Source organism: Perca fluviatilis, chromosome 13 (genome assembly GCF_010015445.1).
Source record: "Perca fluviatilis chromosome 13, GENO_Pfluv_1.0, whole genome shotgun sequence".
NCBI lineage: Eukaryota > Metazoa > Chordata > Actinopteri > Perciformes > Percidae > Perca > Perca fluviatilis.
In genome coordinates this window covers 38777477-38789787 of record NC_053124.1, presented here as the reverse complement: position 1 = coordinate 38789787, position 12311 = coordinate 38777477, and the positions used below count along the sequence as shown (strand labels likewise).

At 39.8% G+C, this 12311-nt stretch overlaps 1 protein-coding gene across 1 annotated transcript; it reads left to right on the top strand.

The window, feature by feature from the left end:
- Positions 1-1070: 1070 nt before the first annotated feature.
- LOC120571008 (gastrula zinc finger protein XlCGF8.2DB-like) lies at positions 1071-4384 on the top strand. The gene is made up of 2 exons (XM_039819693.1): positions 1071-1980; positions 4374-4384. Exons 1-2 carry the CDS (start codon positions 1080-1082, stop codon positions 4382-4384), a joined length of 912 nt encoding a protein of 303 aa, XP_039675627.1. The 5' UTR covers positions 1071-1079.
- Positions 4385-12311: the final 7927 nt, after the last annotated feature.

Sequence of the window (12311 nt, the reverse complement as noted above, 5' to 3'; positions counted from 1 at the left end):
TCCGCACAAAATATGCGGTGCTTGCATGATTTCATAATCTCCACATTTTCGTTGCAATAAAGTCACATATATCTTAGCAGAAAGTTGAAAAAAAAATTGCGTTTACTTCACACAAGAGCAGCCATTTTCCCTTGTTGCCATGGGAACCGTTGCATGAACGTAAGAGTTAATTACGCCGCGGAACATCATCGAAAAGCAGGTGTTGGAGGTTGAATTTGACATGTTGTACTTTGAGTCTCTTAAGTTGGTATCCAATACGAAAGTTATCTTAATATCTGATATCTACTCAAATTTCTTTGTTTAAGTGCTCCTGCTGTCTATATTATTAACGATTTTTAAATCGTCTCTTTCAAAAGTCTCTTGTCTTTTGTATCTTTTATTTCCCTCTGTTTAGACTATTTTATTTTTACTTTAATATTATATTATTTGTATATATTTTTGTATCTTATTTGTTTACTTATTGCAATGACTGAATATCTGTAAACTATTTTTGGAAAGTAAGTTTTAAAAAAGCAGGGTGTTGGGGGAATCACTCTTTTCATCAAACCGCAGTTTTTGCAAGTTCGCGCAATTTTTGTAAGTTCCCGCAATTTCATCGCATACAATTGCATAAATATCCCGCATATTCCATCGCATTTTTTAAGAAAATGTGCCGCATAATAAAGGATTTTTGCCCGCAACAATCACAAAAAAACTCTGCGTTTTTCTGGAAGGACTGAGTAGTGTCTGAACAACCAGTATTTCTTTATAACAATCACAATCCAGGTGATAACATACAGTTCCACAACATTTCTCTGTCTGTGTTTCCTGCAGATGTTGAGCAGCTGTTGGTGGTTAAAGAAGAGGTTCCCCCTGAGCAGCAGGAGTGTAGCTCCAGTGTGGACCAGCAGGAGCCAGAGCCCCCCCAAAACATTAAAGAGGAACAGGAGGAACTGTGGAGCAATCAGGAGGGAGAGCAGCTTCAAGGGCTGGAGGAGGCTGATATCACCAAGTTCCCATTCACTCCTGTCCCTGTGAAGAGTGAAGATGATGAAGAGGAAGCTCAGTCTTCACAGCTTCATCAAAGCCAAACTCAACACATGGAAACAGAAGCTGATAGAGAGGACTGTGGATTACCAGAACCAGCCAGGAAATCACATCCACTTTTACAACCAGAGACTGAAGACCAGACCAGAGAGAAACGATTCAGGTGCTCTGGCTTCAATGCACATCTTAAAAAACATATGAGAACTCCCATAGGAGAAAAAACTTTTAGCTGCTCAGTCTGTAAAAAATCTTTTACACAGAATGGATATTTAAAGACACACATGAGAATCCACACAGGAGAAAAACCTTTCAGCTGCTCAGTTTGTAATAAATCTTTTATACAGAGAGGAAGTTTACAGAGACACATGATAGTCCACACAGGAGAGAAACGATTCAGCTGCTCTGGCTTCAAGGCACATCTTAAGAAAGATATGAGAACAAACGCAGGAGAAAAAACTTTTAGCTGCTCAGTCTGTAAGAAATATTTTACACATAGTGGACATTTACAAACACACATGAGAATCCACACAGGAGAGAAACCTTTTAGCTGCCCTGAGTGTGGTAAAGCTTTCACTGAACGTGGACACCTGAAGGCACACATGATAACTCACACAGGAGAAAAACCTTTCAGCTGCTCAGTCTGTAAGAAATCTTTTACACACAATGGAAATTTAAAGATGCACATGAGAATCCACACAGGAGAAAAACCTTTTCGCTGCTCAGTTTGTAATAAATCTTTTAGACAGAGTGGATATTTAAAGACACACATGAGAATCCACACAGGAGAAAAACCTTTCAGCTGCTCAGTTTGTAATAAATCTTTTATAAAGAGTGAAAGTTTACGGTCACACATGGTAGTCCACACAGGAGAGAAAAGATTCAGCTGCAATGTTTGTGACAAAAGATTTGCCTGGCGTTCTCATGTCAAAACACATAAATGTGTTGGTGCGATGGAAACAGAAGCTGATGGAGAGGACTGTGGAGGACCAGAACCAGCCAGGAACTCACATCCACTATTACAACCAGAGACTATAGACCAGACTGGAGACTCTTCTGAACCTGAGACTGATGACAGTGCTGATTGGAAGGAGACCAGAGAACCTCAGTCAGCTTTAAACTCCCTGAAACATGATTCAAGATGTAAGAAGACATTCAGCTGCTCTGAGTGTGGTAGAGCTTTCTCTGAACGTGGACACCTAAACAGACACATGGAAATCCACACAGGAGAAAAACTTTTCAGCTGCTCAGTGTGTAAGAAATCTTTTATACAGAGTGGAAATTTACGGTCACACATGGCAATCCACACAGGAGAGAAAAGATTCAGCTGCAGTGTTTGTAACAAAAGATTTGCCTGGCGTTCTCATGTCAAAACACATAAATGTGTTGGTCAGATGGAAACAGAAGCTGATGGAGAGGATTGTGGAGGACCAGAACCAGCCAGGAACTCACATCCACTTTTACAACCAGAGACTGAAGACCAGACTGTAGACTCTTCTGATCCTGAGACTGGTGACATGGATTAATGTTTGTCCCTTTAAGTCCAAGCAAAACTTCTCAAGTGTCAAAGAAAAATATTTATGTATCAACATCTAGATAGACAACATTATATTGTGTGGTATAAAAAAGTACACTCTTATTTTAAATACATTATTAGATATCGTTTTGTCTTGTTATGTCTGTCATATAATCAAGGCAGCACGGTGGCTCAATGGTTAGCACTTCTGCCTCACAGCAAGAAAGTTGTTCTCCCTGTGGGTTTCCTCCGGTTGCTCCGATTTCTTCCCACCATAAAGACATGCACACTAGGACTACAGTTGAAAATTAGCCGACTGGTGACTAACACTGGCGCATTTACAGAAATGTTCATTAATGTGCATTGTCCTAATCAAATAAATAAACAAATTATAATCAAGAAATCCGACAAATGTAACCACCCAATATTTTATAGGGCCCACACATATATTCACTTCTTTTAAACTAACGTATTTTTAGCTATATGTCACTATTAATCATGTATCAATATGGGAGTTTATTCAATACACATTGGGTTAATGTTTTAATTTTGTGTATCATGTTTAAGCACAATTTAGGCCCAGCAGTCTCGGGAGGAGACTTTTGTCTCTGTGTCAGCGAGACAGGAAGTGCAGGTTGAAAGCTATCTTTAGTTTAAACAAGGGAGATGTGATGGAGGTAGCATAGGGAAGTTAGCCTAGCACGGTGTTTCCTGTCAGGGAGCGGAGGAGTTTTCTCTTTGAAGCAAAGCTGAGATGGACATATTATGATCTGTATAAAACCATAAAAACTCACTTGTGCATTGCTATGGTCCAAGGTAATATGATCAGTGACACCAAAATGATTAAGGTCTTTTGACATGTATAGTGTCTCCTATGCCATTAATTGGGCCATGGTAAAGCTAATAAAGTAAAGAAATATAATCGTTTGAATATGACCGGTGTGGTACACCAGGACATGCTGAGTACCCTCCAGGATGAAATAAAGTGAAATCATTTGAAGTAAACCATCTGTTGACTAGCATGTACGTTAGTAGTTATTGTCTGGGTCACAACGACCTAGGTGTACTTAAGAAAAGGAAGATGAGAGGACTGTTAGAAGTAAAGATATCACCAGTTCAGGTCCATCTAAAGATGTAACAAACATGAGGTAACTGTGGGCGTGAATGTGTCCAACTGACGCTGCCCAAAACGCTGTAAAAGAAGAGTCATATGAAACTTAGATTCAGTTGTCTATTGGACTGACTATTGCCGATGGTCAGTTGATGTGTCTGAGGCAGCTCGGTTTGTTTGTTAAAATGTAACAAATAAATCAGCATGGAGTGAATATCAACAGTCTCTGGAGTCTTCATGGTGTCCTTGCATAGAAATAAATTGGATAGAAAGGCCATTGGACTGTTTGCCGTGGTCATTTGATGGGTACACAACAAAATGGCAATTGTTGTTAGTTGTCCAGTGACGATACGTGTCAGTAAACTGTTTCGAAGCTCGCTGGGAGGAGAGCCTCCTGACGCAGCTCGGGAGACGTTCTCGGAGGGAATGAGGAGGAACAGTTAGACCCAGCAACAACAGGTCAGCTGGCCGCTAACGTTAGACCCAGCAGCAGTGGGCAACGGACCGCTATAGTTCCACTGAAGTGTTATAGGACTCAATTCTGATTGGCTGCAGGGTGTCCATAAAAAAGTGATGTAGGACACCTACTAAAGGAGTTCCAGTGAAACTGACTGTTTACTGTTCTAAATGAATGCGCTACATTAATACAAAAAGAAAATGTGAATCTGGTATTATTTCCAACACTGTGATGTGCTTCAGTGCCTTGTTCTCTGAACACCACAGGATGGCGCTAATACACACGCTGTAAGAAGTAAGACTTTGTTTCACAGCGAATAACGTTAGCTCACATCCCGTTCACTGTTCAGGTCGCTAGTTCAGGCTGCAGCCGACCATAACCTTACACATCGCAGATCAAATTGTTCATAAAAAGTCGTTATATTGTTTTGGGGACAATGACATGGCTGATAGCTAGCTTGTCTTGTTGTTCAACATACTGTCAAATTATTTTTACTGACTCCCGACTGTACTGTAACTGTTATTGACTTTGAATCTTGCTAGCATAGCATTAGCTCTCTGTCTCGTAGCTGAGCTGAAGGATTCTACGAGCTGAGCGGACTATAATTATCTCCGGTTGCTAAGGTTTGGCAAGTTGTATCTAAGGTCCTACCTATTTCCTGTAGGAGTGAACAACGTTTGCTTTGCATAAGAACCTTATAGGATGGGAATGATTGTTCCAGGTATTAGTCTAACCCTCAGGCATAACCAGGGAAACAGAGTTATTGTTTGGAAAAACTTTAGATTTTGATTGTAAAACTAATTAAAATATAAACTTATATTTTAAAAATATGTTGTGTGTGACCATGGTATAAGCAGGTTAATGCCCTTCGAGGTGTCCATTGTCAGGTATTAATGGACGACAGCGAGGCGTGAAACATCTGACGCGTACATATGTACATAGTTAATATTGTGCTGCTGTTTCATTATTGCTGTTTATAATAACAGTGTTATTATGTGCTGATGTGCTGCTGTTTTTATTATGGCTTTGTTTTATATACAGTTTTGTGTCTCAGTAATGATCAGTGGAGGAATGTAACTAACTACATTTACTCCATTACTTTACTTAAGTCCAAATGTTGAGGTACTTGTACTTTACTTGAGACTTTTCTTTTCATGCCACTTTCTACTTCTACTCCGCTACATTTCAGAGAGAAATATTGGACTTTTTACTCCACTACATTCATCTGTTACAGCTTTAGTTACTAGTTACTTTAGTTACTCCACTACATTCATCTGACAGCTTTAGTTACTAGTTACTTTAGTTACTCCACTACATTCATCTGTTACAGCTTTAGTTACTAGTTACTTTAGTTACTCCACTACATTCATCTGTTACAGCTTTAGTTACTAGTTACTTTAGTTACTCCGCTACATTCATCTGTTACAGCTTTAGTTACTAGTTACTTTAGTTACTCCACTACATTCAATTCAATTCAATTCAATTCAATTTTATTTATAGTATCAAATCATAACAAAAGTTATCTCGAGACACTTTCCAAAACCCCAACAATTACAGTAATTCCATCAAGAGCAAGCATTAGCAGTGGCTATCGCGACAGTGGCAAGGAAAAACTCCCTTTTAGGAAGAAACCTCGGCAGACCCAGACTCTTGGTAGGCGGTGTCTGACGGGCCGGTTGGGGGTGTGATGAACAGTGGTGATAGTAGTCACATTAGAGGTCACAGTGACGTCGAAGGTCATCGTGGAAGTTCATGTCATAGCAGGGCACATCGTGTCATACTGAGTAGTGCAGTCCCCTATACCGGATCCAGACTACTCTGTGCATAGGAACATCACAGCAGGGCGTTGCGGGATGAAACGTGGCGCTGCAGAGCATGGGTGGATGCGGCGGATGCAGCGGATGCAGCAGGATGCAGTAGGATGCAGCAGGATGCAGCAGGATGCAGCAGGATGCAGCAGGATGCAGTAGGATGCAGCAGGATGCAGCAGGATGCAGCAGGATGCGGCCGGGATTTGCAGAGAATCACAGAGCATAGCTCTGCGAAGAAGAAACATAAGGACTCCGGGGAGTAAACTCCCCAGAGCTAGATTAGTAACAAGCAATTCTGGGACAGGATGCATACAGAAGTAACAAGTAGAGAAGAGAGAGCAGCTCAGTGTGTCATAGGAAGGAAACAGCAACCCCTGCAGTCTAGAATTGTAATAGCATAACTAACTACGAGGAGAAGCAGGTGGGCGGGTCGTAGGTGGACGCTGCAACTCCTCATCCCCTAACTATAAGCTTTGTCAAAGAGGAGGGTTTTCAGTTTACTCTTGAATGTGGCGACGGTGTCTGCCCCTCGAACCCAGACTGGGAGCTGGTTCCATAGAAGCGGAGCCTGATAGCTGAAGGCCCTGGCCCCCAGTCTACTTCCAGAGACTCTAGGAACCACAAGTAGCCCCGCATTCCGGGAGCGCAGTGCCCTAGTGGGACAATAAGGTACTAAGAGCTCTTCTAGGTATGATGGTGCTTGACCATTTAGAGCTTTGTAAGTCAGGAGGAGGATTTTAAATTTGATCCTAGACTTCACAGGAAGCCAATGCAGAGAAGCTAATACAGGAGAAATATGATCTCTTCTCTTAGTTCTCGTCAGAACACGTGCTGCAGCATTCTGGATCAGCTGGAGAGCCTTAAAGGGACTTATTTGGACAACCTGATAATAAGGAATTGCAGTATTGCGAATCTAGTTAAATAAAACATGGACTAGTTTTTCAGCATCATTCTGAGACAGGATATTCCTGATTTTGGCAATGTTACGAAGATGGAAAAAGGCTATTCTTGAGGTTTGTTTTAAATGGGCGTTGAAGGATATATCCTGATCAAAAATAACTCCCAAATTTCTGACAGCAGTGCTGGAGGCCAGGGCAATACCATCCAGAGTAGCTATATCTTTCGAAAGCGAAGTTCGGCAGTGCGTTGGTCCTATCACAATAACTTCCGTTTTGTCTGAGTTTAACATCAGGAAGTTGTGGGTCATCCAGGATTTTATATCCTCAACACACGTTTGAAGTCTTGCTAACTGACCACTTTCATCTGGCTTAATTGACAGATATAATTGGGTATCGTCTGCGTAGCAGTGATAATTAATCGAGTGTTTCCTAATAATATGTCCTAGAGGAAGCATATATAAGGAAAATAGAATTGGTCCAAGCACTGAGCCTTGAGGAACGCCATGGCTGACTTTGGCGTGCTTGGAGGGTTTATCGTTAATGTTAACAAATTGGGATCGCTCAGAGAAATAAGACTTAAACCATTTTAGTGCAGTTCCTTTAATTCCGACTAAGTGTTCTAATCTCTGTAACAGGATTGTATGATCAATAGTATCAAAAGCAGCACTAAGATCTAGTAAAACAAGAATGGAGACAAGTCCTTTGTCTGCAGCTGTTAGAAGGTCGTTAGTAATTTTCACCAGTGCCGTCTCTGTGCTATGATTCTTTCTAAATCCTGATTGAAAATCATCAAATAAACTGTTGCTATGTAGAAAATCACATAACTGATTAGCAACCACCTTCTCAAGGATCTTGGATAGAAAGGGAAGGTTAGATATAGGTCTATAGTTTGCTAAGACCTCAGGATCCAGGGTCGGTTTTTTCAGAAGAGGTTTTATCACAGCTATTTTAAATGACTGCGGTACATAACCTGTTAATAAGGACATATTGATCATATCTAGTAGTGAAGTGTTTACCACGGGTAACGCTTCTTTGAGTAGTCTCGTTGGGATGGGGTCTAAGAGACAGGTAGATGGCTTAGCTGAGGATATCTTTAACATTAATTGTTGAAGGTCTATAGGATAAAAGCAGTTTAAGTATATGTCCGGATTAGTCGTTCGTTCTAGCGGTCCTGTATTTAAAGATGAACTGTTAGAAGTTGAGGGCAAAAGGTGATTAATTTTATCTCTAATTGTTATAATTTTATCATTGAAGAAGCTCATGAAGTCATCACTACTCAGAGCTAGAGGAATAGATGGCTCAGTAGAGCTGTGACTATCTGTCAGCCTGGCTACAGTGCTGAAAAGAAACCTTGGGTTGTTCTTATTTTCTTCTATTAGTGAAGAGTAATAGTCTGATCTGGCTTTTCTTAAGGCCTTCCTATAGGTTTTGAGACTTTCTTGCCAATCCAGACGGGATTCTTCCACTTTGGTGGAGCGCCACTTACCCTCGAGGTTTCGCACATTCATCTGACAGCTTTAGTTACTAGTTACTTTAGTTACTCCACTACATTCATCTGTTACAGCTTTAGTTACTAGTTACTTTAGTTACTCCACTACATTCATCTGACAGCTTTAGTTACTAGTTACTTTAGTTACTCCACTACATTCATCTGTTACAGCTTTAGTTACTTTACACATTAAGATTTCTGCACACGAAACAACATGTAGTTTATAAAATCTTATGTTTTATTATAAATGAAACTATCCAACAATATAACGGCTACAAGTCCAGCTTAAAGGTAAAGGTAAAGTTACTATATTGTCACATACACATACATGTAGCGAAATTCATTCTTTAACCCATCCCTCAAGGGAGCAGCTTAGAGAGGTTACTGGCCATGAGATGCACCTCATGTTGAGTGGGAACACAATAACAAACCCTGATTGGTTGGGTCCATTCACAGTGTTTCCTGGGGCCTGTTTCACAAAACCAAGATAAGGGAATAAGCCAGGATTTCCCCCTTATCCTGGATGAATTAAGCCTTGATTCGGTTTCACGAAAGCGGAGGTACATAAATCACCATGGAGATTTCTTCTGTGCAGCTAGCCTCCTCCCGACCAGGCTAACAGCCAGGCTAACAGCTAGCCTGCTCCCGACCAGGCTAACAGCCAGGCTAACAGCTAGCCTGCTCCCGACCAGGCTAACAGCCAGGATTTATTTAATCCTGGAGCCTTTTCTGGTCACCCAGCAGTGGTTTTACCCTGTTGTTATTATCAGCCTGGATTCAAATACAACAGGTGCATATTGCTGTTCATTTAAGTATTAAGTTATTATTTAAAGTTGTGACCATTTTTTTTTTTTTATAATTATTCATGTGACAGTCATTGTTACTGTTATATTGCTGTATGGAGACTGCTTTTCATATTGTTGTTAGAAGTTTGATGAATATTATATGGCAGTTGTTTAGATATAGATATATCTATTATTAGATATATTAATAGATAATTAGAAAAGGCTGATAAAATGAAGTGTATTATTAAAATGTAAAATGTTTTAAATGAAATCTGTTATTAAGGGCAATACATACAATGCTGTACATTTCTATAGTTGACCAATGCCCCTTGAATTATTTTAGTTGATTCATTTTTTTTTTTTAATTCTTTAACAATAAGGATCATGTTTGCATTGTATTTGGCATTCTTAGCACACAATTTGTGTTGTCCAGTAAACTGGGACTATCATTTGGGAGGATTGTACAATTTTAAGAACATATCCTAATTGTACAATCCTCCCAAATGATAGTCTTAGTTCACTGGACCAGTAACTATATAGTGATGTAGGCTACTGTACATTCATATAACAACAGGGAGAGGACACCTCAATGGTTTTTGACCTTATATATTGCTGGAGGGAAATAACTGATGAATACACTCTGTTCCATTCATGTTTACAGTATGCATGGGATTTATCACTTAATTATCACTTTAGTTTATAGATTTTAGAGTCCAGTTTCTTCAGTGTCTTTATTTTCTATGTCCATAGATACGAGGGAGCAAGGCATATATGTAGAGAAGGAAACTCGTCCTCTATAAAAAAAAAAAAAATTTAAAGCGTGGCAGATAATACCGACCGACTGAATGATAGTCTAAAAATATACATTTATGAACTACTGCTCTTAACTGAAACCATTCGGGGAATCACTGTTATTGGCAAAAACTAACAGTTGGATTAAAAGCGAGCAGTGGAAGTTAATATCACTTAGGAAATTTATATTTTAGCCCATGAGAGAGATAGAGAGAGGGAAAAACAGAGTGAATATATTAATATATATATTTACGCATATTCTAGCGTTGTAGAAAATTGATCTTCATGGTAAATTTCCTGAGTAACATTATCTTCTGCTTACTTTTAAGGCAAAGAGTACAACTGTTAATTTGTGCAAATGATTAGTAGCCTAATCCTTGAATGGTATGATTATGACAGTTTCAATTCAGAGCAGTGGTCCATTATGTATATTTTTAGGCTACTTACGCATTCAGCCGACCTAGTCGCTCCTCCTCAGCCTGGCTTGGTCTTCGTGAAACGCACCAAGCCAGGCTGCACAGATTAGACTAGGTCAAGGCTCGCTTTATCAGTTATCCTGGATTTATATATTCTGCTTTTGTGAAACAGGCCCCTGCTTTATGAAGGTGAAGTTGATGTTCACCTTCAGACAAACAAAATCAGATGAAATTACACTGCAAGACCAAAACTTGTATCTTCTGTTTGACACATTAAAAGGAAAGGGAAACAAACTACCATCATCTTTAATTTGATTCTTTGTTTTATCAGAGCTCTGAACATTTAATAAGGTATTTGTCTTTCTTCAAAAAATGTGTTTTAATCATTTATATTCCTGTGGGTTTTCCCATGGAAATCTCGAACACTTCCGGACTTTTATTTTGAAGCTCAGCAACTGCAGTCTTCACTGCGGCTAGCTTCACACTTTGAACAAGATGGCGTCTAGCAGAAAGGAGTGTTAGCAGAGTGTTTTTGTTGTGTAGAGAAAGAGGTAAAATGTGTAAAGTCCAGATGCTGAGAGCGTTGGTGGAGCAGCGACTAACTGCGGCTGCTGAAGAGATATTTGGGCTGTTTGAAAGAACGATAGCAGAGTACGAGGAGGAACTTTGTCGTTCAAAAGAGGAGAACGAGCGACAACGGGAGCTACTGGACGCTGTTTACAACCCTCAGCTTCGGCTACACAGAGCAGGTTTGGTCATTAAACCTTCAGTTGATCTTTCTCTCCTTCCTGGGATCTCTTCTCTCAGCAACGATATGACGATAGGACATATGGAAATAAGCATTTGTTCATAAGATCTATTGTAATCTTCGCTCTTTAACAGGCCTTCGCCAAAGCCACCAGACTCCATGTAAATAATCAGGACTTTTATCATCGTAAAACACACTGCATTCAAAGTGGACAGAAACACAATAAAACTATTAAAAGCCGACTTGGTTCATCTTTCCACTGTTCCAACAATCACCACTCTGGTTTGGTTGAAATAAAACCTTAATTCACTGATTTACATGTGGAAATATGCTGGCTCTATACACGCTAAAAGTCCAGATTATTTCTGGTGGGTTTGGTGATGGTGATCTCGAGGCTGTTTTCTATATAAACAAAGGTTCTTATTTAGTAGTTATTCCTAGCGTCTTTCTATATAAAGTAATATAATGTAAAGGGCGCTAGTTATTCCCTTAGGACTGTATAGGCGATTGTTACATAGTAGTGATGTTCACCTTGGAACACAACAGCACAGTATTGTAACCACTGAGACTTAAAGTGTGTGCGTGCTTGTGTCTCTGTGTGTGCGTGCATATGTCTGTGTGTGTGCATTTGTGTGTGTGTGTCTATAACAACAAATACAAGATACAAAAACATAATGACAATTCAAGTCATCTTAACCGGTACTTAGACATAATCATATTTTAATATATTTGAGGCTTTGTGTGTGTGTGTGTTTCTGTGTCTCTGTGTGTGTTTCTGCGTGCGTGTGTGTGTCTCTGTGTGTGTGTCTGTGTGTGTCTCTGTATGTGTGTGTGTCTCCGTATTAAGGCTGAGCAATTTTATTGATTCTGCGATATAAATCGATATTTTTTTCCCCAAGAAAGTATCGCTTTTTAAGCCGTAAATGTACAGATACTCGCGGCTTAAAAAAAATCCCCCGTGTTTACTTCCGTTCGCGTTGCAGGAAGAGCGATTTGGTCAGCCAGCCGCTAGTGTCGCTGTAGAGCAGCCAACGTCAAAGCTTTTAGTCTGGCCCGCAGAATAATCATGAATTCACAAAATGTAAAGAGGAAAAAATGCGTTCTGTTATTTATAATTTCAAGCATTTAGAGCAAAAACCCAGCCCCCTGTATTTACATCTCTATTCACATGCCGGGATTCTGTACAGCGATGCCCGAGCTCCAGAGATGGGAAGTAACGAAGTACAAATACTTCGTTACTGTACTTAACTTTACTATTTTTTTT

What these genes read in the sequence shown, in the direction of transcription:
- LOC120571008 (XM_039819693.1), top strand. Translation starts at nt 1,080, where the DNA reads ATGGAAACAGAAGCTGATAGAGAGGACTGTGGATTACCAGAACCAGCC.